A 26,595-nucleotide genomic window follows, 5' to 3' on the forward strand; every position below is an offset into this window, starting at 1 on the left:
TTATAGCCCTATGTGCCCACTTTACAACCAGTGTGATTCTTTTCATTTTTTAATTTTTAAAAAATTTTTATTGGGGAACTGTGTGTTTTTCCAGGACCCATCAGCTCCAAGTCGAGTAGTTGTTTCAATTTAGTTGTGGAGGGCGCAGCTCAGTGGCCTATGTGGGGATTGAACTGGAAACTTTGGTGTTGTCAGCACTGCACTCTAACCACCTGAGCTAACCAGCTGCCCCCACCAGTGTGATTCTTATGGGATAGAATCAAAAGTGTTAACAATGCAGAAGCCACTTTTCCTAAGTGCCTAAAACAGGAAGAAGAAAAAAAACAAACAATAATGCCCATATCTGTCAGTGTAAGTTATAAGAAAATATATTTATTTTTTTTCCATGACAATACTATGATAAAATTGTTAAATACATGCATGTTTTAAAAACAGACATAAGTAACATCTTTAAGAGTTAACAGCTAAGCATACTAGTTTTACATTTAAGGTATCTTAGTAATAGGTTATTTATAGTCTATGTTTTTGCTATAACCATGTTTTCCAAAAGATATGGAACTAAATTGTGAAATTATACAATGATATAAAATGGCCAAATTTTCCATTCTAAGAGTAACATAATCTCCAAATTTTCACAAGGCAAAAATACTTTAGTTGTTATCACTTTAAGTAGAGTTGTTTTATTCCATAACTCAGAATTCCGCGAATTAGACTGAACCACACAAATATACTACAATCATAGTTTGCTTCCTGTATGTGTATAGTATTTAAATATTTCCTTATATGATTTAAGTATCATTTTAGATACAGAACATCACAACTGATCATTCAGGTTAAGAAAAAGGGTATGTAGTGGTAATATTTCAAGAAATGAAAAGGGGAAGTTTTAGATCTGCAGTTTCTCTTTCAGCTACATTTGCACATACCTGACCATACAAAAATTAGTAAACAGTTGCTAGCATCTATAAAAAAAAAGAAACTGAAAACACTTAACATATAACATCCCCTTAAAAAAAACCTCATTCTACAAACAACCTTATAGAAGACAGAAACTTGTTATCTGTTCACAGTATGTGTATTTTGTAAACAGTAATTCACTATAATGCAATTTTGAAAGTAAAAAAATGGTAATTTTAGGAAATTTTACAAGAAATTATGGCCAGCTAATGAAAGAGAATAAAAAGTAACACATTCCCACTAAAAGGGTTGAGTATTTGAAAATGATTTGACCTTTGAACATACTTTTTAAGGTGGTGACATCTCAAATTTAGGATGTCTTGCTATCCAAGCCAATCTTTTTCAAGCATTTTCTGATTTGAAATGTTTTTAAGGAAAAGCTATGCTGCTTCTTCTTTTTTTTTTTTTTTTGGTTGGGGGCGGGGTAATAGGATAAAACAAATCCCAGGGTATCATATAATAACTACCCTTCCACAACAATAGACTGAATAGGGTTTCTTTTTGTGTGTTGTCTCCGACTATTCATAATGTGTTCACATTTTTTCCTAAACATATGTTGGAAGAAAAAAAAATTAAATAGAAGGATATATCATAAATAATGGGGAAAAGTATTTAGAATCAAACTGGGGGCAGAATATTTGAAAAAAATTATGAAAATCATTATTCAGTAGTTTTCTATGATCAACTGCAAAAATACTAATGTTAAACCTAAGAGTTAACTTGTCCATGTCTTCATGCAAATTGTATTACCACCTAGAAATCTTTTGATCTTTAAGAATACACCACTGGAATGCTTAGGAAAAATAGTTAGGTTCAGAAATTGGAAGTTACCCATTTAAAATGGAATAACTCTAAAGGGAAGTACATTTTAAAGTACATAAAAGAATTCAATACTTTTAAGTGAGCCATTCAGAGGTGTACAAAGTATTTTTGGCTTAACTGCAGCATAAGGTCTATGACGTATTCTTTTTTTTGTTTTTTTTTTTTTAGTTTTGATTGGCTACTGCAAAGACATCTTAGGAGAGATATGTAAATGTAATAAAATCAATTCCATTATCAATTAAATATTAATTTTTCCCCATTCACATCTCTTAGTTTTTAGGGTATTCAGTTATAGCAACCAAAAAGCAATATAAGTTATTCCTGCTTTGTAATTGGTTAATATTCAATTAGTTATAGTTTATTTAAAAGCTTTCGAATTTACTGTTTCTATGGTTCTTCAGCTAGGCACTTGCACAGAAAAAAAAATTCAGAGGGATTCCCTCTTAAAATGCTACTTTTAATTTTCATAAAAATGTTGCAGTTAGAATTTGTCTTGCATAGGTAAATTCTGATTATAACTAGGACACTTATGATCCAAAATATTAACATTCCTAATAAAGGGAGAAACAAGCACTACTCGTGGTTAAAAATAATAGAATCTTGTCATAACTCAATATCATAATTATACAGATTTGGATATGTTCTACATCAAACTACATCCCCTAAATTTTTATCACACACAAGAAAGCCTGACATATTAATAGAATGTTGTTCTTAATCCTCCATACCGGCACTGATACATACTCCATGAAGACAGACACAGACCCAATTCAAACCAAGTAATTTCCAATGATATTCTAAGGTCATGTCTGCAGATGCATTTCCAGTAAGTTTGGCCACAAATCATTTCTTGTGTGAAAAATTTTCTTCTGGATATAAAAAATAAGATGGGCGTGGTGCCATGATACTTTATTTTACCAGGAAATTCCATTTTAAAATAAATGCTTGGAAAAAAGTTTCCAAAAGTTTATCAAAAGAATGGGTACTCAATCAATTAAATTCACACATCAATGAATGGTATGGTTTGCTAGAATGCATGCTGGTTGGTACAAGCATGTCCCAATCTGTATACCCACCCAATACAAAGAAACTATGAACACTTAAAATTAGGGCGAAATACGATATCTAGTGATGCTTTTGCATGAGTCTTCCTGAAATTTTCACTCCAACTGTGGAGCCACTTGTAGAGTAATGAATCTTCGGGCCAACAGGCTCAGGTCTACACAAGTTACATCTTGATATACACCACCCTTCAGGAAAACTCGGTGGGTCTGCAGCCTGGGACGGCACTCTGTCAATACAAAATTACTCACTGGACTTCCACTAGATGCCTAGACTTTGTAATTAGCTAATGATCCTGCATTTTACTCTTGAATTGCCCAATTTTATACTTTCAAAATAAAAAAAAATTTCATAAAAGAAATACATATTTTTAACATGGTTCAAAACAGAAAACAACAAACATTACTTGAGAGTAAATAAACAAGTAAAAAGTCTTCTCAGATTATATGCCTGAGCAGTAGAAATTTGGAAATGATATTTTCCGCATATGGACATGTTAGGGAGTGCTTGAACTTCAAAATATCCTAAAATTGATTTCAAATTCCCTTTGGAAGAAAATATTCCTTGATCTCCTTCACTAAACTACATCTTATGATTCAAATACTGAAAGGGCAGTGATGTTCTTTAAATATGGATGAAGACAATTAAGAAATTCTACGACTAATTTCCCACAAGAATACCAGCTGCATGAAGCTAAGAATGTGACTTTTGCCACAGTGTTTAGGACTAGATGTTCTAAAAGTAATCCTTCAGATCCATGAGCCATGAAAGTAATGCTGGTATGGAAAATGACACTTTTGCCCTTAAACTGTTCTGCGAAATGGCTGCTTCTGGGTCTGAGCTGCAGGATCACAGCACCTCTGTCACTTAAGCACATAAACACATGGTTCAACTGTCAAGATAGGTGGGGCCACAATCTCAAATCCAGGCTTCTACAGGTTCAACGCACTGAAGACTTCCATTGTACATGGGTATTAATCCATGCAATATATCATGAGAAAGGTCTATCTAATGTTAAAAGCCTAGCTAAGTCTTCTAAGAATATTTTCATATGGTTATTTATTTACGAGGGCCACTCACAAGAGAAATCCAGTCATAATGACTGCCAGGGTCTCCATTCCTCACAAGGGAAGCTTAACTTGAAATTGGCTTATAAGAGATGTGTAAATGTGTTCTTTATGTACTACTACTCCACATATGCAGTGGAACATAATTCCAGTTCAGGCATTTAGGATTTTCTAACCAATGCTTGGACTTCAGTTGAGGAAAGGATTTCCCAATCCTCTTCCCAGGCAGGAAGGGCTGGAGGGAACACATCAAGCCTCCCCTTCTCACTAGCCCGTAGTTCCCCGTTCCCCAGGGGACCGCCTTTCACACTGACAAGCAGTGCACCACATCTGCCAGTGTCTCCAGTGCCACAAACCACCAGGTATGTGACAAAGGCTGTCTTCTCTTTCTGCCCCTCCTCCCCCTTCTCTTGCCCTGTTTAGGAGTAATAAAAGGGAGTTATAACTTCCGATCTGCACAGCGGGCCTTGGCTGTCTTCAGTTCAGTGGGGAAAGGTAAGGAACCTGCTGTGGCCCCAGACCTGAACCACCTTCTTCTAGGCATCGAGTGAGTTACAAGGAGCGTGCCCAGACGAACGGAGCAGTGCTCTGCCTCTCATTAACCCGGCGAGCACTGGGGATGGACCTTTGGAAGCAGGGGACAGGTGAACAGCACTCAGTCTTTTTCATACAGAAGAAGCAGTGAAGTCTTGGACCGAGTGAAAGGACTCAAGAGCCCCAGTGACAGTCACCTTAGCCAAACACGTGAGTCCTCACATAGGCTGGAAGCGCACGAGATCCAGATGGTCACAGTTGAAATACGTAAATATTGATGGCGTTTTTATTTTCCCATATTTATGTATTTCATAAAAGACCTTTTCTGGTCTTTTCCCATAATCTCAGTTTAGTGTCATTTAGACCCATACACCTTTACCTTAGCCAACACTTATCTTAGAGAGATGAAGTAAAGAACCTGTAGGGGAACAAGGCATAAGCTGGGGACAAGACGGGAGCTGTGACCAACTTGGGCAGGGAGGGAAGGCAGCTCCAGGTGTGAGCGTGTCGGGCAGACGCTAAGGAAGGAGCCCAGGAGGAGAAATAAGGTGACAGCAAACTCTGCTAGGGACGGCTCTGGCTTGACACAGGTTTCACTGTTGAAAATTTCTATGAGCTATTATATATAGTTTTAATATACTATTTGTGTACATAATTAATTCTGTTTCATTCCACATGTCCATATATCATGAAGCTCAGGAACTGCGCTGAATTCTAACAGTTAAAATCTGGATTCATAAACAAAGTACCTATATAGATTTTGTCCTTTGTCACCCTGTGGCTTTCACCTACAACATGGTTTTTATAAAGATAGTTACGAGCTAGAAAAAAAACAACTGATCCATTATGCACAATTACAGAACTTCTTATGATAACAAAACAGGCATATCTTGACTTATTTCAAATTTTTAAGTACTCTTGCCATAACTATCAATAGACAAAATGCATAGACAACCTGAGGGCAAGGACAATATAAGATACACTTTGTAGTTTTTCATCTGCTTTTCTAAGAACCACATTTGTTCTAGACATCACTTATGAAAACCAAGGGTGGGCAGAGGATGCTGTGAGGCTCAGGACCCTGGGCAGCTTACAGAGAGAGCAACTGCAACACCTTTACAAAGGTCCGCCCACTGAGTCTGACTGATTTCATGACATTTCATATAAAATAGCCCTTGAGTAACTGTTCCTGTGAGAAGCACTGTCTTTTTCATTTATGTTTCCAATTTGGAGGATTGGATCAGATAGTCTGGACTGATGATCATTTAAGAGAGGAACTGCTAAGATGAACGATCAGGAGGGACATCGGCTACAAGTGTCACAGATCACACTGCCTGGGGGACCGGGGCTCAATGGCGTGGTCTTCTCGGGAGGAACTGAAGCCAATGAGAACCATACAGATAGCTAATGTGGCTAGACCTTGTTTAGTAGTCGTCTTATACAGTAAGTCACTGGAATTACAGGTTTATGAATAATACTGAGTTTGCTCATGGATTTATACAACTGACACTGTGGAACAAAAAATAACCCAGATTTTTTAAAACAACAACTTAGATCTATAGTCTTAGAAATTTAAGTTTTAAATATTAGGACAACCAACTGTGATATGGGAAGCTAGCATAAAAGTTAAAAAAATAACAGAGGTTTGAAAACCTACCAAAGCAAGAAAAGACGATTGTGATTTGGGCTGCTCAGTGTTATGCTCGTTTTCCAAGTTTGTACCCCTGAGAAAACTGTTGGATAATCATTATACAGTAGGCCCAGAAATCAGCATACTTTATCAAACAAAACACGAAATAGCTGTCACTACATTAAAAATTATATTAACTTTTGTAAATGCTGTGGACAGAGGAGGATAATGTTAAAAGTTTTAAAATCTGTGCTTGGTTTTCATCCAATGGAGCAAATGTCAGGCAAATCAACCTCATCTGTTACTCGGACGTTTTCCTCCCTTGCCTGCAAATCTGCTTGCAATTCCATAAAGTGTACATACGAGAAAACCATTAATGACAAAACAGAACACAGCGGCTGGGGGATTAGTTTTGCACGTACGGGCTGGACAGAATTAGGCCTGAAGCACTTCTTGAAGGTAGAGAACGTGGGAATTCTTTGGCTCGAATCACTGATAGCTCCAAATCTTGAGTTGTGTGGACTGAATTTCTGCGTTACTACACTTTGGCTTTCAGACTACATTAAAAGCACATTAACACTTTTAGTGTAACTCACACATAGTGAAGTCCATCCACCTCACTAACAATACTTCACAGGATGCCTCCGAGATGCCCAGTGCTGATGCGGCAACACTAGCAATGAGAGCTTATTGAGATGGCAGATGCAAGTGACAGGGGACACTGTTAATCGTTGGGTTTGTTCTGGAAAAAGTTTGTAAAGGACCACCCTCCTCCATTAGATTTAGGAGAGTCTTCGTCTTTAGGAGGAATCAAAAACTGTCGGGAGTTAATGGAGCACGGGCTTCCAAAAGACACAATTTCACTGTTGCTGTCTGTGGATCTGGGAGAGTCTGGAGACACTAAGTTCCACGTATTGACATTGGCCTGAGGTCGGTAGCCAGCAGTTTTGTCTAAGTCATCGTCTGCAGCTGCCTCTTCCATGGCGGAAGTAATGGGCAGGTGCATCTGGGGCTTGTAGCCTGCCCCTCCCATGGCGTCAGGTTCTTGCTCTTCCTCGGGTTTCGCTTGGGGCTGATACATGGACTGGATATCGATGTAAATGACTTGCGAGGTCCCTGCAGCTTCATCTGCTCCTGGGTTCGGTATTTCTTCCTCGATGACTGGTGGACAATAGGACACAACTACGTGGTTTTCGGGTTCTGCATCTGAGCGATCTTCTGGACGCTCGGCGACTGGGGAAATTATTTCTGTGTCTTCTATTTTAGGAACTGTAGTTCGAGTTTCCAGAACCTCGACATTATTTGGGGTACATGGATTCATTTCCAGTGTTTTAAGAGCACTGTTTCCCTAGAAATCAATCATAAAACAGAGATTAAAGAGAGCACTAAAAGTTGCTGCAATGCCCCTCCTACAAAAAGGGGCTTTAGTTTGTACATTTTTTTGCATCTGCTTGTAAAAACTTCTCTCTACTATTCTGTAGAGCACACTAGAGCAAAGCTAGTTTTTCTACATATTAATAGTTTTCTTGCTATTGATAGTAGTGGGGAAAAAGAGCATGGTACAAGTGATTTAAAATGAATAATTTTAGGAATTCAGCAGATATTAGAGCACTTATTTTTTCAATATATATTACTTAGGATGACATTTGCATGTTAAAAACTTTTCACAAAAGACTAAAAAAAAAAAAGCCAGTACTTCAAAGATAAATATAAAAAAATAAAGATTTACCTCACAGACACTCTTTTGAAACTGTAATGCTTTACAATTTTCTGGATTTGGAATATCAGGGTAGAAGGTTTCTTTAATCCTTTAAATAAAGAATGATTAAGTATATTTAATAATATTAAGATTAGCAATTAGATAACAAATAGTTAATAAATCATGGGGCTTACTTTGACACTACTTTGACACAAGAATATTTTAATAAACATGAGAGAAAAATGGAAGATCACTGTTAGTGTAATCATTTGCTAAAGCTTTCTATACAATGCGTTCCAAATTGAAAACAATAAACACTACTTCTATTTCTAGAACTACAATATCTTCTGTATCTTATGAAAATAGAAAGCAAAGAATTCAAATGGTGCCTGTGCTATCCAGGCAAAGTAAAATACAAGTGTTGCTCCCACACACTAAACGTTCATGCTGCAAATGGGACCGATCACTCAGGGAACACATGTGCATCATGCAGTTCTCTACTGCTCCTAACAGGCTCTGGACTATTACAAAAAGGAAGCTAGTCATCTTGAGCAGAAACTAAACAAATGAAAACCAGATTTCTCAGTGTCATATATTTACAACTATTCAAAAGAACTTTATTATTTGAAATTCCTACAAAAACAAAAGCTTTGTTAATGCAATTTTGAAATGCTCTAACTTCAAATTCTCTCCTTATTTTACTTTTTTTTTGTATTCAAATCAGTTTTAAGATGTGATTTTTGGTAGTGAGAATATGGTCATCAAAACAGGGTATTCTATAGTTCTTAATTATTGCTATTTTGATTTCTAAGCCAGGATTGTGAGAATACATTCTTGTCTTTGTCATAAACGATGACGTTTTAAGGCCAGCGAGGACTAGTTATGCATGATCACGGCCATTTGCCCAAAGCGCAGCCCAGGAAAGCTCCTGCCAGCTGATCACGAGGCGCGCTCTCCCGTGAGTCTCTGCTCTGCTCACCTCACCTCACCTCATCCCCACCGCATGCCACTCACGCTCTGATTTCACCCGGGCTCACAGTTCTCACTTTCTCCATAAGGTCAACTTTTTTCCAGTTTCTGGGTCCTCACAGGAGTTATTCTCTCCTCCTGGAACATTCTTTCTCCTCTCCTGAACTTTTGGGATTCTGCTCAGATGGAATTCCCACAGGGAAGCTTTGGCTGGCCACCTCCAGTGACATTGTCCCCTTGTTATTCCTATTCCCATGGCACCCGGTACTTTTCCTAGGACCCACTCATATTCGTAAGCATGTATTTATTGGATGGGTAGGGGTTTAATGCCGATCTTCACCAGTATGCTATGAGTCTATAAGGACCATGCTTATTTAGTTCACCACTATATCTCTCTTCACATAGGAGGAGTCATTCGCATTTGTTGAATAAATGAATACATAACCAGATTTTCTAAACAGGTCACTAGGACATTGAGATTTCAATTATTAAACTATACTTAATCTCGCATATAGCTATTGTCATATTTAAACTTGTAATTTTTTTTAGTACAACTGTTATTTAAATTAGTAAATACAGTAGGGGAAAAATTTATACTTAAACTTTATTAACTTTTAAATCTTTAAATAATATACTTTGTTCTTACCTAATATTAAATCCAACATTAATTCTAAAACGAGTACTTTTTTTACTAATTAGCTTCAACCAAAAAAGGTACTTATTTGTTAAACATAAACTAAATAACTATGCCCGTAAGAACAGAACAGCAAGCGTAAACACAGGGCACATTACCATTCTCGTTTCCGATAGCAAAGAAGACTTGTCACCACTCCAACAATGACAGCCACTGCCACTGGGATGAGAATGGCAATAATCAATCCCACAGCTGAAAAGAGAATATTGTAAATATTAAAATCTCCAGTTTTAGTATGACATATAGAATAAATTTATACTAGAAGGTATTTAAGTTGTTAGATGAAAAGAAAAAGAAATCCAACTGCTCCAGGGACACTGAAAAACTATTAAAATATAACCTCAACTATTTGAATAATTTTTATACTAACACTTAAATTCTTTCGGGCAGGGTTTCTCAATCTTGGCAATACTGATACTGTAGGCCAGATATTTCTTTATTGTGTGTGGGGGTGGGGTGGGAGAGGGAGGCTGTCACTGACATTGTAGGATGTTTAGCAGCATCCCTGGGCTCCTAACCACCAGACCCAGTAGCATCTGCAGTTAGGACAACCAAAAGTGTCACCGGACATTGCCAAGTGTCCCTGAGAAGGCAAAATCACCCCCAGTTGAGAACCATATCCTCATGGTCCTTTATTTAAGAGTGTGCATGAATACCAACTCAGGGATTGAGAATAAGCCCGTGGCCAAAGTAAAGTCCTTTGCTATTGACGAGACGGTCCAGTCCATCACTCTTCTCTACTTTCTATCTCAAATTTATAAGTGGTGTGCTTAACACATTTTTTTTTAAATTGGGGAACCTGGGGAGGGAACAGCATTGGGGAATCGAGGAAGGGGAACAGACTCCAGGTCGAGCTGTTGTTCACCATCTTAGCTGTAGAGGGTGCAGCGTCACTGGCTCATGTGGGATCCAAACCAGAGGCCCTGCTGCTCAGAGGTCACCCTCTCAAGCCAACTCTTAACTAACGAGCCACTTGGCCGGCCCAATATGTTTTTGGTTTTTTTTTTTGGTGTTTTTTTTTTTTTTTAGAATAGTTCTTTTGCTTTTCCTTGGATATGTTAAAAATTGCAGGATAATTAGGGCAAAAAAATTTAAACTGGTTGACCCATTACATAAATTCAACATGAATTTAGAATGCAAGACTTCAGATGTATCCTTAATTCATTAATTTCCTAGGTATTCATTAGGAAATAGCTTTAAATAACTGATGAGAATACATGTGAAGTCATCTCATGGCCTTTTATCACTGCCTTCTACCCATTATAAAATGCAACAAAATGTGAAATTAACAAATCGGGGGGTTCTACATAAATGAAAACCACTAGAATCACTATGCAGTTGGAAAGCACCTCAATGGCAATATTTAACTCACAATTTTCCTTTGTCACCACAAACATGCTCTTCTCTGGGCCCATTCCACCATTTGTATACGCGCGCAAGACAAGATGGTAACTTGTTTTCCCTTGAAGATCAGCAATTCTCAGTGTCTTCTGGGATATGTCAGTAATATTCTTAACCTTTACATCAGAACGACCTATTTTTAAAGTGAAGAATATAATTACGGATCTCTACATCATTTTAAACACATGGTTACTCACAGCTGTCACACCCACGTCCCTTTCAGGTGAGTCTAGCTGCTGGCCAATTCCAGGGCCAAAGCCCATGGAGCCAGCCAGTGCCATGGTCAAGTTCTACCTTTGCCAGTTAGTAGCTATGTGATCTGGACCTATTATTTAAACCACTCTGAACCTGAGTATCTCTAACTATTAAATAGAATAACATGACCTTGCTTCACAGGGCTGTGTGAGGTTTGCATAAACATCCTCTAAAATATTGCCTGGCAAATAACAGGCAGCAATACAAGTCATTTTTCTCTCTGTTATTAAGAGCATGAAAAATCGCTGCAAACAAAACCCACTGAGGCAGGGGACGCTGTCACTCAGGCCGAGCCTGACTGAGTCCAGTGAGAGGCTCGGGGGAGCAAGAATACATACAATGGATATGACTCCAAACCACTCAGGAAGAGAGGCAGTGCATTTGAGTCCTCAAATGAGACACGAATGAGGAGGCCTTTGAGTCATTTCAAAAAGGAGCGTAAAGAATTGTTTAAACAATTACTTCTAAAATATTAACCAACATAAGACAATAGTTGAAAAAATTACATCGTGCTAAATGGCTGATGACCAAAGGGGAGCAGTTCCCTGCCAGCACCTTGCCCGCCATCTACTTTAAAAATCATGTTATCAAATTCTTTGGATGTTTACTTCCAATTTTCAAAATAAACCTAAACTGGTCGTGCTTGAGTTTTAAATTTTAGACACTACTCATGTCCTACAAAGCAGATGGTTTGATCTCTCACACTACCACTGCCTGTTCTCCCCCCCAACATCATTCATACAGAAACATGAAAATTCACTGTATATATTACTGTGATCACAGAGATATGGATTACTGCCAGGACAAAATGCTTGGAACTATGTTTTCTTTCCTGTTTTTCTGTTGTTATAACTGATGTTTATCCTCATTTGCTTAATGTACCAATTCCTAACTCTTCCCACATCCTCGAATGACTATTCAATACCATTTTCCATGTGGTCCGACACACCAAGCCCTAGTGCCGCTGCCCTCCCCCATCCCCTGCCTGCTGCCCTCCCGGGGCTCCTTCTTGGAGCATCTCCTCTGGACTGGAAGCCTTCCAGGCTGCTGCCATGCTAGCACTCCCGCCCCACTTATCTCCTCATGTCGATGTATTCCTCCAGCAGCTTCCTGAGAAAGAGTACAGAGAGGAAGGAAACATGGGCAGGCTTGCATGTCTAAAAAAGTCTTCATTCCACTCTCATATTGTTTGAGAGACTGACCAAGGATAAAATTTTAGGTTGAAAATAATTTTTACTCAGTATTTTGAGGACATATCTGTGGTGGTATCTTCTAGTATCTGGTGTGTTGAGAAGGCTGCTATCATTCTTATTCCTGACCCCTTGCACAAGAGCTGTTTTTCTCTGATTGTCTCTAGGACTTTTTCTTTATACATCAGGTGCTCTAAAATGCATAGTGACATACCTTGGCATAAATCTTTTTCTTAATTTATTTTACTGTGTACTTAATGGGATCTTTTACTCTATATACTTAGGTCTTCCAGTTCTGGGAAATTTCCTAATGCTATTTCTCTGAAAATTTTCTTCTCTCCATTTCACTTTTCTCTCTTGACAGAACGCCTGGTAAAGCAGGATACTGCAGGTCTTTGATGCTCCAACTTTCTTTTAACTCCCAGTTTCCTCCTCTGCCTTTGTCTCATTTTGGGAAGAATTTCTCTATTTTCAATTTAATTTCTCTATCTTTTATTCAATTCCCTCAACATTTTTCTGATCACATTTTTAATTCTGAGTAGTTCTTACCTGTCTCCTGATTTTTACTTTTTATAAGTGTCATGTCTTTTCAATAAATACGGTTTATCTCAATGATGCAAGGACAATCTTGTTTTTTGTTTTAAATTTCTCTGTTTCTCCACATTGAATCCCTTTCCTCTGATTTCTGAACAGCTTTCTCAGCCACGTGGTTATCCCTGGCTGCTAGTCATGTTTCAGAGTGAGCCACAAAGGCCCATGGGAGGCTTGCTGTGCGTGGGTGGGGTTTATCAGTGTGTGGGCTTCACTTACGTCTGGTGGGGAATGGCCAGGTGGACTCCTAGCTTTTCACTGGGACAATCCCCCAAACATCAGCACCTTTTATGTCTTTCCTCAGAAACCATTTATTTTTCCCACAGAAAGATCCTCTAATCTCTTGACCAGAGAAATATGCCTCACTAAAGATGTCTAATTAGCTGGGTGAAAAGGAGGAAGAGGGAAGATCATACTGCTTCAGGTGTTCCCGTCTGGAGGCTCTTTGCTTCAGTTTCTCCAGAGAATAAACCTCCTGTCTTCAGGCAGGACAGAGGGCATTCACATTAGCTGTACGAAGCTGGTGGAGGACTGCTCCTTACAGACTTTCAATCACCCCCAATGTTCAGCCCAGACCCATCCTAACCATTTGCCTCCAATCCCAGCCCTGGAGAATGAATTAAATTACTTCTCACTGACGACTGACTGTCCACCTAGATTTCATCATCCTCCACTCCTCTAGGTCATTTGCCCCACTCCCAGTAGCCCCCAAATGTCTAAGTCCTCTTTTTGAGGGGTACTCTTGCCTCTCTAGTTCTCTTTGTCTTTGTGGCTTTATGCGTTTTTTGTTGTTGTTGTTTTTTTCTTTTACTGATTTTAGTGACCGATCCACTCTGTCTAAATGGAAGTCTAGATGCTAGAATTTTAACTGGTTCAAGTATAAAATTGCTGAGCATTTGAGGAAAATTACACTAGACTCTGGATGTTTATAGAATTTCATTTCGGGTTTCCCTCCTCCACAGGCAATGCTGAAGGTTTAGGAAACGCAGAACTTAGTGATCTGGGGACACACACATTTACTGCAGCTGCTCTCTGGAAGGACTTAGCAAATGCCTGGTCAGCATCTTGGCACGGCGATGCGGCTCTCTGCTTGTCAGACCAGCATTAAATAATTAAAACGGTTTCTTTTGAGGAGAGGTCATTAAGGGGAATGAAAGCTCTCAAACTGAAACGATGATACGCTTGTGCTATGCAGTTATGAATAAGACGGAGCTAACTCCAACAGAAACATAACTTAAGGAAAAGCCAGAAGTCTGCATAAACATTTCTGTATTTGTAAATTTAAGAATTCTCTAAATTCTTTGGACATACACTTACCAGTTGTCAAGGATTGACTGTACTTTTCAAGATCTAATGGATGCACTCGAACCCATCAAGTCAGTTAAGTTTCCCAGCTCTTTAAGGCTGTGGCTAACTGTGAGGACAGCTTTTTGTCAGATAACAAAGGAGGCTCTGGAGCCATTCTTTGGGTTTCTGAGTTTTTCTTTTCCATTATTTTAAGTACAGAAAGACTTTTTTTTAAGTATCCTTCATAAGATGCTATGTTATGGACCATGCAAGACCAGTAAAAGATGGTTTCTGTCCTATAAGGCTTATAACCAAAGGATTCAGAATAAATGATTTCTGAATGACTACCCATCCTTTAGCACACACTAAAATCTTAAAATTCTCATATTCATAAAATGACTGCATTTTCATTTCCCTATTTTTCAGTTTTGGGAACCAGTATTAGAGTAATCTGCAGCACTTTCTTTCCTGTTCTTTTATGATTAATGAAGAATGTCGAAGAAGCACTATACTCGCTCTAGTAATTTACTTACCAGATTCCAAACCCCTCATCTTAGATGTGTCTCTCTCTCCTTTTTCAAAGTAAAATAAATATCCTCTTAAAAAGCCTCTAAGCTCTTCCACAGGAATGTCTTCCCATTTCACTAATATGGAATCTGCAGACGTATCCTCCACAGTGAAATCTGGTGCAACAGTGGGAGCTGGAAAAGGAGAAAATGTCAACAGCTACAGGAGAGTTTACTAATACAGAGTAAGACACGCATGTTTCTAGCCTCAAAAAAAGTCAAACTTGGAATTAAAACTTTATTCTCTATTTAATCATAAACTTTCACAGATATTATCAGAAACACTTTTGCTGTGAAGCTAATAACCAGACACAAATGTAGAACGTAAAATACAACTTTTGAACATAACACCAATCTAGGGAAGCAACCTACGCAAAATCTTTAAGTGGCTACTCAGATAGACTTCATTTATATTTCCCCTCTTTACTAAAGTTTGGAATAATTTAATAGTTACCTAAATTTGTGTAAGTACAAAATAAGTATTTTTGACATCCAAATTAAGATTTAATTTTTTCAATAAGATTGTGAAATATAAACATTAAACAAATCAAGAATAACTAATCACAAATAATTTTAAATTTATCATACAAATTCTTTTTACTTCCTTGAACTAAACATCCCATGTAATCTATTTTTAAATCCTAATTGTTGTCAATTTAGAATTTCTCATGTTACCTTGAACTCTAAGAAAACTTACCCATTTAACTTACCCAATTCTTCAATATAGCCAATTACAGAACGCAATAATTGATATCCTTGATTTCTGCACCCATACAGGAAAAAATTATATCTTACACCTGGTCGAAACTGATCTACAGGGTGAACACAATCAGTGAACTTCCATAAGTATATATTACTATGAATATCTATTTTAGAAATATCAAATTTATAACTTACTCTGAAATCTCCAAAGCTAATTTTAAACATATATTCTTATTATAAAAAATACATCCGTATTTTTAAAATTGATAAATATTCAGACTGAATGTTGACTAAAAAATTAAACAAATTCACTTCTATTATGATAAAAAGTTTAGCATTATAACATATCATCTTGAAGATGGAAAAAAATGGTGATCAAGGCTTTGATTTTGTTCCTTAAAAATCGAGCAATGATGATGACTTCTTCCCAGATTTGGACCAGGGTCAGTTTTCTAGTGACGCATCCCGGGTCCACATCCTGCCTCAGAAAAGTCCTCTAACTAGTGTTAGTTTGGGGTTGGAAAGCAACCACTGCTCTCTCCTTGCTCCAAAAAGCATATACTAAAATTTCCAATCTATTTTGACACTTCAGTTATTAAAGGAACCAGGCCTTAGAGTCTGTTCCTCTTTACAGAATCACTACTTAGTAAACATTATAAGACATATAACTTCAATCCAAAAAGCCCCTTTTAAATGCCTCATCAATACAATGCCACATGTGAAATGCTGGGAACACAGAGGTGGATATAACATGGGCTGTGTGGCCTGGAAAGCTGGCAGAGAAGTGTAATCATAACACACAGTGTGTTAGACTAAAGGGGCCTATCATTGACAGTGGCACCACAAGGAAGGAAAAAAGCCACCAAGAAGTGACAACTGAACAGGGCCTTGAAGGGAAATTAGGAGCTCTGCAGTGGTGGTCAGGGAAGAACATACTGCTGGGGGTGGGAAACGGCAGCATACGGGATGGCATTCAATTTGTGGAATGCAAGTCTCCTCGTGTGGTTAAAGCACTAGCTCTCCAATTATGTGCCCACAGAACACCAGTGATCTACAGGCTCAGAAGTGAGATGGTCAACCTCTAACATCATTTTGGAACCTTTTTCTTTGGAGACAGGTACACTTGAGGTTATGACTTTATGCTGCATGTACATTAGTAAATCTGAACTTAGTTTTATGTTTCAATTATGTCTATCAATATTCTACAGGGTTCTGATGCCTAAAAAGGAAAAGAGCCTGAGTGGGTTAGAGCAATAGGAACATGTTTTGATGTCATAAAGAGGAGAACTGAAAGAGTAGATGACTGGATGAGGAAAAAACTGAAGTGCCTATTTTGGCCACACACTATTCTAGCAGCAATAAATAAAAGACAAAATCCCCAGCCTCTTAAAGCTTTGAATTGCACTGAATTTGAATTCTGGTGCTAGCACATACTAGTTTTGCGACCTTGAGCGAGTTACCTAACTTCTCCCGGCCATGAGGACCTTTGCTCATCCGCCTCGGCAGAGAGAGTTCTCCTTCTCAACCTACAGATGACATCTGAGGCTTCTATCCCAGAGACTGTATCTAAGTTGACACGCTCCACATCCCTCTGCCCACCTTGCCCCAGTCCACCTGATTACCCTCAAAGCCCAGAATGAACGAACGGAAGGATTAGAAAGTACACAGAAGATACTGGACCAGTGTAAAGCTCAGGTGGCTACCTGTGGGGGAAACGCAAGGGAAGGTGCAGGAAAGAGGAAGGTGCAGGAAACGGGAAGGTACAGGCGGCACGCAGGTAAGCGCCGAATGCTGGGGGACAGGGGGAGGGGCCCGCACTGCCTCGCCGCCTACGCACGCACGGGAGGAGTTTGGCTGTGTTCCAAGTAGGACTGACAAATAATCGGAACCCACATGTAGTGATCTAATGAATGGGATTCAGCCTTACCATTTGATGGTGAAAAAGGAAACGAGTAGAAGTTGTTCCCTGGGAGAGAGCAGTGAGCAGCTTCTTGCTCCCCTGGACTTCACTAATCATGAGGAGAGCCATGAGCGGGAAAGGACGTGACTACCCACTACCTGCAGGCTGCCCACTCCAAAATTCCCAGGGGCGGAGACACAATACCGTCACCAAGTACTCAGAAGGGACAGCGACAGTGGAAAGGAGATGATAACCCCAAGGGACAAGGCTGGTTTAACCTGTAGGTTACCCAGTGCCGCTGTGGCTAAGCTTCAGGCTGCATCGTATCCAAGAGGCCCAGGGCCTGGGAACTGCCCCCCTCCAGTCCCCCCGCCCCCCCCAACACACACACACTATGCCCACTGCCACATCCATGCCCCCTTGACCCACATCAGGCAGAGTGGTAATGGGTGCAAGTCCTTTGTTCTCAGTTTCTCCCTGACCTCAGTAACCTGGGCCCTGGGCAAAGGCAAAAGGACGACGACAGAGTCCATGCTCCTTACAGTTCTGCAGCCTCCTTTTCATGAGCATTTCCCCAGGTGGTTCAATCTTCCACACAAGGGTTCGTGCTACTTGACACCCCATTTCATAGATGTCCATAACTGACTCATTCTTCTATTTGCTATTTTGTTGGTTTCCAATTTTTACGATCATAAATAATGCTGCGGTGAACATTCTTAGATGTAAACCTGTGTTGCTCTGATTTTTTCCTAGAATAAATTCCTAGACAAGTAATTACTAAATCAAAGGATATGAATTCTTTCACATACATAAGGCCACAAACCACCTTCCAGAAAAGTTAAATGAATCCACACCTGGCCCAATGGTAAGGGAGGAAGGTCACCTTCACCGCGACCAGTCACACTATGTGTCGCTCTTTTAAAAAAAAAAATTTTGAACAACTCTGAGACACACTTACCAGATTCTATTACTGTCTGGGTGCTGTCTGAAGGGACTTTCTTCCAGTCCATAAGGCAGGGCTTAGACTGAGATGAGTTACACCACTTAATAACATAGTCACAAGTCATGTTGGGATCATAATTCCAAGTGAGAAGAATCCCATGTCCCATTCCAACGGCCTGCTCTATTTTGAGATCATCTTCAACAAGAGAAAAGGATATTTTACTGGTGTTAATAATAATAAGGAAAATCTCATGAAAATGGCCAAGAGTTATAAAAATTACTTTACTATACAGAAATGTGAAAATAGTGCTCGTACTCTGTGTTGCTGTTATTTTTTGTTGTAACTATGGCAATTACCCATACATATAGATTAATTCATCAGCTGAAACAAAGTAATAAAAAAGCACCTAGGATCAGGTGGTCATGTAGTGGGGCCGGGACATGATCAAGCGCCTGGAAGGGTGGGGCCGAGGGAATTAGGGCTCCAGAGGGGACTTGGCAGGCACGGCCAGAGGCGAGGCAGGCCGGAGGCTGGTACGGAGTACGAGTGGGTAGTTGAGTCCCTCCCCTCATTACCACCGTCGGTGTGGGCTCCGTGAGAGCAGACGGGGCTGTGCCTGCAACCCCAGCCCTGGCATAGAAGGCACAGAGCGGGAGCTCAATAACATGCTATGGATGACATGACCCAGCCCCTCTGTTCCTTTCCAGGACAACTGCTCCCCTATACCCGTGGGCTGCAGGGGTCCTGGAGACAGGGCAGAGATAGGAGGAATCTGCTGAAAATGATTTGGAAAAGCTGTGGGATGGGATGGCCAGTGTGGGTACAGACAGCGAAAAGCCTGGACAAGGCCAGTGTAAGACTGAGGGGTGAGGCGCAGAGAGAAGGGGGAAGGGGCCATGGTGAGGTCTGGTTCCGCATCCCAGCCCAGGTGATAAGGAAGGCCCCCGGCTGGGAGTGAGGAATTAACGTGGTTCTTTAGGGCAGCATGGCCTAAAGAGAGAGGGGAATTTTCCATGGTAACAGGACAAAGTAGTCCTCCCAGCCCTCCATATCTGCATGCTGTGCATCTGCTGATTCAACCAACTGTGGATCAAAGAGTATTTTCAATCCTCGGATGGGAATCTGACGATGTGGAGGGCCAATTATGCAACTGCACATGCCACCTTATATGCGGACTTGAATCCATGGATTTGGGTCATTTGTATCACTGATGTATGTTTAAGCGTTTAGTAAAATGGCATAGAAAGACTTTCTGAACAAAATTTGCATAAATAGAACTACTACTGAACACAAAACATAATTGTGTTAGAATACAGAAGTCTTGGATATAACAGCTTTTTGGCTCAATGTGATTAAAAATCCACAGTGTAAACCTGTGCTGAGGCTGCAAGGCCTCGAACTCGGCAAATCTTCCAGGAGCAATGCCTCTTGCTTGGGCTTCAGCCACTGAAAGTTAGGTGACGAGAGCACTGTGAGCTCTGTAAATTCCTACCTTCTGGGGGACACACGGAAAAGGTAAAAATATAGTTCTTGAGTTGAAAGGTCACACAGCCCTTGCCTATCATTGTGAGAGCAATGAAATATGTAATGTAAATCGGCAGGTTATCTTCTTATGGACTGTTCACACATCTCTCTTTCGTTCTTTTTCACCTCCACCCTCTCTGGTGTGTGCTGTTGGGTGTGCACTAGTGTCTGGCTTCTGGTCAGTGTTTTGCGGCTCTGAAATGTCCTGCGCGCCCCCATTCCTTCCTTCTAATTCCCCTACATCCCACTGACACAAAGCAAAGAACCAGTTCAGTGACAAGTGATAAGACACTGCTTCAAGCAAGAGCTGAAAAGATACTTGCAGGACCCTAACTGGACCAATTTGCCTTTCTATAGGAGTGGGCGGTCAAAGAAAGGTGCCCCACATTGGGGCAGGACAGCAAAGGGGGGGTCAGGGAATAACTTGGAAGAGGAGCTCATAGGGAGAAGAGGCAGAAACGGCCACTGAACGTTCACAAGTTAAGATGTCAAGGCAGCTAAGGAGGAATGGACTAGTTGCTGGTGATCCATAAAATATAGAGGAAGACGTTAAGTAATTTTAAAATCATGCCACAATTTTTTTAAGTTTATATTAAAGATCTAATTTAGACTTTAAGAAGAATTTATCAATAAAGGATTCCTATTAACAAAGAATGTCTTATCAGTAAAGCTGCCATTGAAAATGAGTATTTTTTTCCAGACAGTTTGAAAATAGCCTAGCTGATCTAAACATCAATTCTTGTGGTCTTGGGGGAGATACGTGAAAACGGTATCTAATAAACTATGAAAACATCTCTTCCTAAGAGTAATATCCAATACCACAACTCTCCAACATTATGTGTTAAAGTAATTGGGTACAGTAATAAGATTATCCATCAGTGTACATGCTTTTAATCAACACTAATGACGGCCGTCTTTCACTGAGCAGTTGACACTCATCTGTCTGCTCCTCCTTATATATGTATCAGCAGCAGCAGCAGGAGGGTAAGAGAAGAAAGCTGATGTATATGCGAGCAAGCAACACTTTCAAAATGTTTCACTTTAAGTTCCCGTCATAAATCACATTATCTTCATTACTCACCATTTGGAATTTCCATACTAGCTATTTTGGAAGGTGGCGATGAGCCAACAGAATTTTTTGCCACCACGCTGATAATGTAGTCATTCTTATCAAGCTGTATTTCTGCCTTGTGTTGAGGATCCGGGATCTCAGAAAGGGACTGTGTATTCTTGTCTGATGAACATGATACGTTATAGAAGAGTATTTTTCCATTAGCTTCATTAATGGGTAAAGGCTATGAAAAACAAAAAGATAAATTCTATATAAAAGCCTGAAAAAAGTAACGATGTGATGATCCAAAGCCATCAAGTCTCAACTGGACACTATACTAATCCTAACAAGGTAGTATTAAAAAAGGTGAAGTTAACAAACCTGGAGGAATCAAGGAAAGTGGCACTGAAGAAAAACGATACATGCTATAAATGCACTTAAATATAAAAAATAACAAGTAAATACAAAACAACACTTAGCCTCGCTTTTTTCAAAAGCAAACCAAAAAAGAGAAGCACTGCTCTACATAAAAATAAAACAAAAAAGTATGGCATCATATTGTTTTTTAAATGTTTACCATTTTCTCATTTTAAAGTAGTACATGCTCATTACAGAATATTTGTAGTTTTCTTCTAGTCTTCCGGCCCCTCTGACCTGTCCAGTCTCCTCTGTTGCACCTGCCTCCTTTGCTGGCCCCTTACCTGCTGCCATCGCCCTGGGTCCCCGCCCTTGGCCTCTTTCCACCCTGCACACTCTCCCCAATTGACCCCATACATGGGCTCCTCACAGCTTTGTCTTCAGCTCCGATCTCCCCCGAGCTGCAGGGCCTTCTATCAAACCACCACTTTCCGGACTCTACTCGGACATCCCAGTGGCACACGGTTAGAAAACCCAACATGTCAAAAACAAAGCTTAATTTTCTATCCGAATATGGCACAACAGTTAATCTCGTCACTGACGTTCAACTCTAAATCACTTTAGTATGTTTAATCCTTGGTTAAACATTCATCCAGCTTGAACAATATTCCAAACTTTCTCTACACTGAAGGAATCTGTGCAATCATTATTACATTATTGTGAAATGTGACAGAAAAATGAGAGCAGCCAGGGGAATTTCCAAACAAGAATAAAAGGGGGTGCAGCAGTCACGTACAACAATCTCAAAGCAGTGGCGCCTACACGGAACTTGCACACAGGCTTCACTTTACTCAAAGTTGCAGTGGTGTCAAATTTTTATAGCAGTAACGTTGTTTTACTTTCAATAATAAAGTTCACTATTTTAAGGAATCTGATTATGACTGCTCTTACGAAATTTAATGTGGAAAACAACTGTGTTTCAAATGTTCATAAATCAGATAAAAAATATAGCAACAAAGATGTTTGCTCTACTAGAGAAAAAGTAGTAAAACACATTGCAATTCACATTTTCTCTAAAATTTTACAAAACTATGAAAAATTATAATTGTCATATTGTAATGCAATTTATTTAAGGGAAACAAATTATATGTGAAATAGATAAGAAGTTGGTTTCCTATTCATTGAAGAAAAAATGCAACGTAAACACTCAGGATTCTAACTTATAGCTTCCAGCTGTGTTTCTGACTAAAGTGACAGAGCAGGAACTCAAGCAATGCTCGGGTCCTTTAGAGGCCTCATCAAGTCAAACTAAAGAATGCTCAGAGCTGAGAAGATCCTCACTGAAACGTCTGTGGTGTATCAGGAGTGAAGAGGAATCGGGAGGTTTTAGGAGCCGGGTTATCTCCCAGCAATACTACAAACGAAGCCAGTCTGAGAAATCCTGGCTTCGTGACAACCCAAGTACCATATGTAAGTTAAATAGTTTAGCATAATAAAGTTATGTAAATATTCAAGGAAAAATTATTTACCTTCCAATATATTATTAAGTTTTTCCCATCAGAGCTCCACTCTCTCCAAGTATCTGGTCCCTTTGAAGGAACTGGGAAAGAGATTTAAAAGTTAGTATTTAAGATGTGTACTACGTCAGTTTATAATGTCAGCAATTGAGATGGTGGTGCTTGGATATTTTTTTCTAGGTATTGGCATTTCCAATAAAAATGAGAAGCAGTTCAGCAGCTTCCACTTAGAAAATGAAGTTAAGCCCTCAACGTCTGCAAAAGACAGGCCCCTGGGAATGGGTGAAAATCACCCCCCAGGCTGTGAGTGACAAGTCCAGCGGGCCTCTGGTCTCACTGCCTCTCACCTCTCCTTACTGAAGTCGGCTCTGGCCACACACTGGCTTCCTGGCTGGTCCTAAGACATGTGGAGGAAACCTGCCTCAGGCTTTCTGTACCTCTGAGCCCTCTCTTCCTCTGCCTAGAATTCTCTTTTCCTCAATAAACCATGTGGCTTGTCCCTAGCCTTTATATCTCGACTCAGGTGTTGTCTTAGTAGGGAGGTCTTTTCCAGCTACCTTATTTAAAATTGCAACCCTACCCCCCCACCTCACAACATATTGTACATGGTGGGTACTCAATAAGTATTTGTTAAGTGAATTAATGCTTTCATCTTAATGAAGTATAAACATGTTTCTTTCCATTTGGCAACAACAGCTTATCAACTGAAGGCAAAAGTGTCTGTGGTAGCCAGTCTCCAAAATGACCAATGATATTGGTCACATCTCCTGACGTTCATGCCCTTACACTGAATCGGGGTTGGCCTGTGTGACCAGGAGTCTAGGAGGAGCTGGCTGCCATGTTATGAGGACACTCCAGCCGCCCTACAGAGAAGCCTCCATGGTCAGTAACTGAGGCCTCTTGCCTGCAGCCACACGAGTGAACCAACCATCCTAAAAGCAGGTCCTCTAGCTCCAGTCAAGCCTGCAGTCCCCACCCACGTCCTGACTGCAGCCTCATGAGACTCTAAGCCAGAGTCACTCAGCTAAGTGCCCTTCAATTTCTGACCCACAGACACTGTGAAATAACAAATGTTTGCTGGTTTATGGCACTGAATTTGGGGGTAATTTGTCACGTAGCAATAGATAACGAATACACTCTTTCTCTGGACTCATGCACAGGGTTCATTTCTGATGATCCAAATAATTCTTACACATTTTGCAAAGTTCCTCTCCTCTCCCTAGTCTTCATGTAGAGAGACGAAATCTGGATTAACATTTATCATTTTTTGTTTTATTCTTTGTTAAATTCTTTGGAAGAAGTTTTGTATTCCCTCTATCATAGTACAAATAAAGCTTTTGCTATCTTTTGATGAATGATTGATTCCTGAGTATCACACCAATTTCTAAGTTTTTTGTTTTAAAGATGATATCTGATTAATCAAGGATAGACTCTCATTCTGTCTCTGGAAATTTAACTCGGAAAACCAGTTACCTGATTTTACACCTATTTTGACCTAGGTGCACTGTAGAAACTGAAGTTCAAGAACTTTTAGCCCCATTTCTCAGGCTTAGGTCAGAAATAAAAATTCCAACTAATTCTCTTTATTAATTGTTTTGAATAAAAAGGCAAACTAAACAGATTATGAAAATTCTAGGAAAAGGAAGAAAAAGTGTGAAAAAAAATCACCCCATAATCTTACCACGGTTTTAAGTTTGGTTTCCTACGCATAATTTTAATATAGAAGCAATCACACTGTAGATAGGGGAGCCTAGATTTTTAAATAACACATATCAAGCATTTTTCCATATTATCACAAAACTTTAAAAAGCATCCTTTAAAATGTCTGGATATTTTACTAGCAGATATTATACATTACACAATTTATCTAAGCATTCTCCTATTTTTAAGTACTTTGGTGACGTTTTCTTTAAAAACATTTGTAGGATTTCAGGATCCATAGTAATAATTAGTCATAAATCATTTAGTTAACTTACTGGCTTCTGTGGTTAAGTATTGTTTTTCAGTGCTCCATTTACTCCATTTCCAGAAAGTTTCACTAGAACAACGAATCCGAAAACTATACATAGTATATGGATTTAGCTTGTCCACGACAACAAGATAATTTGAATTTTCTACTCCTTTGATTGTGACATTCCTCTATTAGAAAACAAATAAACAAATGTGTATATATAAATGTATATGAAGTGTCCTGTATGTATGAGTACATACATACACACATACACACACACACACACACACACACACACACACACACACACAAACTTTTTAATCCAAATAATGGTTAATTAAATTATGCAGAAAGGAGGATATAATTTTGACAATCGGTCAATGGCTATGGTGATGCAATAAACCTTAATATGTTTTAGTGATCTAAGAAGACCTTGAGGACTACATATATTATTCAGGTGATGTTTGGAAGCTTACCGGAGGCAGGCATCATCCTTTACATCTTTTATTAGATGATACTTTGTACCTCTAGTATGGTGCTAAACATGTAGAATATTCAACAAATGTTTAAACTAAATGAAATTAAAATAAAGCAGTTCAAAACAAATTTGAGGACTTGGATACCTCAAGAAAGCCTCTGAGCTTCCAGCTACTTGTTACAAAGGAGCTTTTGGGGTTACATTCTGCAGTGGGCCTGATTTTCTAGAAGCATCAGTAAGTTTCCAAATGAATATTTAAGTACAGTATCATTTATTTTGGACTTACCACAAATTACAAGATGGTGCAGTATAAAAGTCAACCTAAGTATTTAAAATGTATTAAAAAGTCATGTTTTGACTTATAATGACCAATTATAACTTGCTCCTGTTGCCGCAGTTAGCGGTTTTAAAAATCAAACCTTCTCTCTGGTGCCAATTAGTCCATTATCTAATGCTAAAGGCTACAGCAAAAACTACTCATTCACTCACAAAGATACCGAGCAGCAGTTACATGCCAGGTACTATACTAGACCTAGAAACAATCTGAGTAACAAAGTCAAACTTATGTCTATAATCGCCAATATAAATATATTCAAGTGCTAATTATGGTGAGGTTATTACATTGAGATAGACATATATATATATATATATATATATATATATATATATATTCTTAGTATACCTTTATAATAAATAATAAGAGCTTATACATATAAACTTACTTAATTCTTTTTGAAAACTAAGTACTTTATACAAAATAACCTCTAAGGAAGTTTACAGAAGAAACTTACTCACCAGTTCTTGTATGATATTAGGTTTGTTAATTTCAATTTGACACAACAAGTTAATGTTTGCGAAGTTGCCTGGTAAATGCCAGGAAAGACTAACAGCTGTTGAATTAATATCCTTCACTTTGATTGAAGTAGGAGTACGGGGACAAACTGTAAATATAATTTTTAAAGATTAATTATTTTAAAAGCTATTTTTTGATATGACAAGTGAGAATCAAAGAAAATTTTAAAATAGAGAGAGAGGTATTGTTAGTGCTGATCTACAATACTCTACCCAGTGCTTGTGGGATAGACAAACCCCACTTTACCGCTGACAACAAGCCAACATGTTTTAAGAACTGAGCATGCTCAGGGTTCTCAATTGGTGTCAGGAATACTAAAAGGTAGTCAGATCATAGTCTCCACCTTCAAGGAACCCCGAACTTACTTGGGGAATGACAAACAAAACAAAAGGCAATTAACAAGAGGATATATGTTAAGATCTAAATGTGTGGTACAGATATTAACTGCTATGGGAATTTAGATGTAAGCATGGTAAGGAGAGTCCTACCCCGAAGATGGGGCTTAAGAGGAGCTGTGAAGGGAGAATCAGACTAAAGTTGGCCAGACAAATACAGAAGTTATTTCAGGTTGGGGACACGGCAAGCGCAAAGACAG

The 26,595-nt window shown here is 39.1% G+C and overlaps 1 protein-coding gene across 1 annotated transcript in view; it reads right to left on the reverse strand.

Moving 5' to 3' along the window:
- Positions 1-352: 352 nt before the first annotated feature.
- Positions 353-26,595, reverse strand: part of LIFR (LIF receptor subunit alpha) — a 68,523-nt gene continuing 42,280 nt past the window's right edge. The window contains exons 10-20 of the mRNA XM_019650738.1: positions 25,943-26,088; positions 24,695-24,857; positions 22,731-22,801; positions 20,875-21,088; positions 18,285-18,464; positions 15,435-15,536; positions 14,692-14,859; positions 10,807-10,968; positions 9,533-9,626; positions 7,802-7,880; positions 353-7,420 (exon numbers count right to left, since the gene is read on the reverse strand). Of these exons, the coding sequence (XP_019506283.1) occupies positions 6,797-7,420; positions 7,802-7,880; positions 9,533-9,626; positions 10,807-10,968; positions 14,692-14,859; positions 15,435-15,536; positions 18,285-18,464; positions 20,875-21,088; positions 22,731-22,801; positions 24,695-24,857; positions 25,943-26,088 (2,003 nt within the window). The 3' untranslated portion in view covers positions 353-6,796. The remainder of the gene's footprint in view (positions 7,421-7,801; positions 7,881-9,532; positions 9,627-10,806; positions 10,969-14,691; positions 14,860-15,434; positions 15,537-18,284; positions 18,465-20,874; positions 21,089-22,730; positions 22,802-24,694; positions 24,858-25,942; positions 26,089-26,595) is intronic.

The sequence above is a fragment of the Hipposideros armiger genome, unplaced genomic scaffold (genome assembly GCF_001890085.2).
Source record: "Hipposideros armiger isolate ML-2016 unplaced genomic scaffold, ASM189008v1 scaffold_146, whole genome shotgun sequence".
Taxonomy (NCBI): Eukaryota; Metazoa; Chordata; class Mammalia; order Chiroptera; family Hipposideridae; genus Hipposideros; species Hipposideros armiger.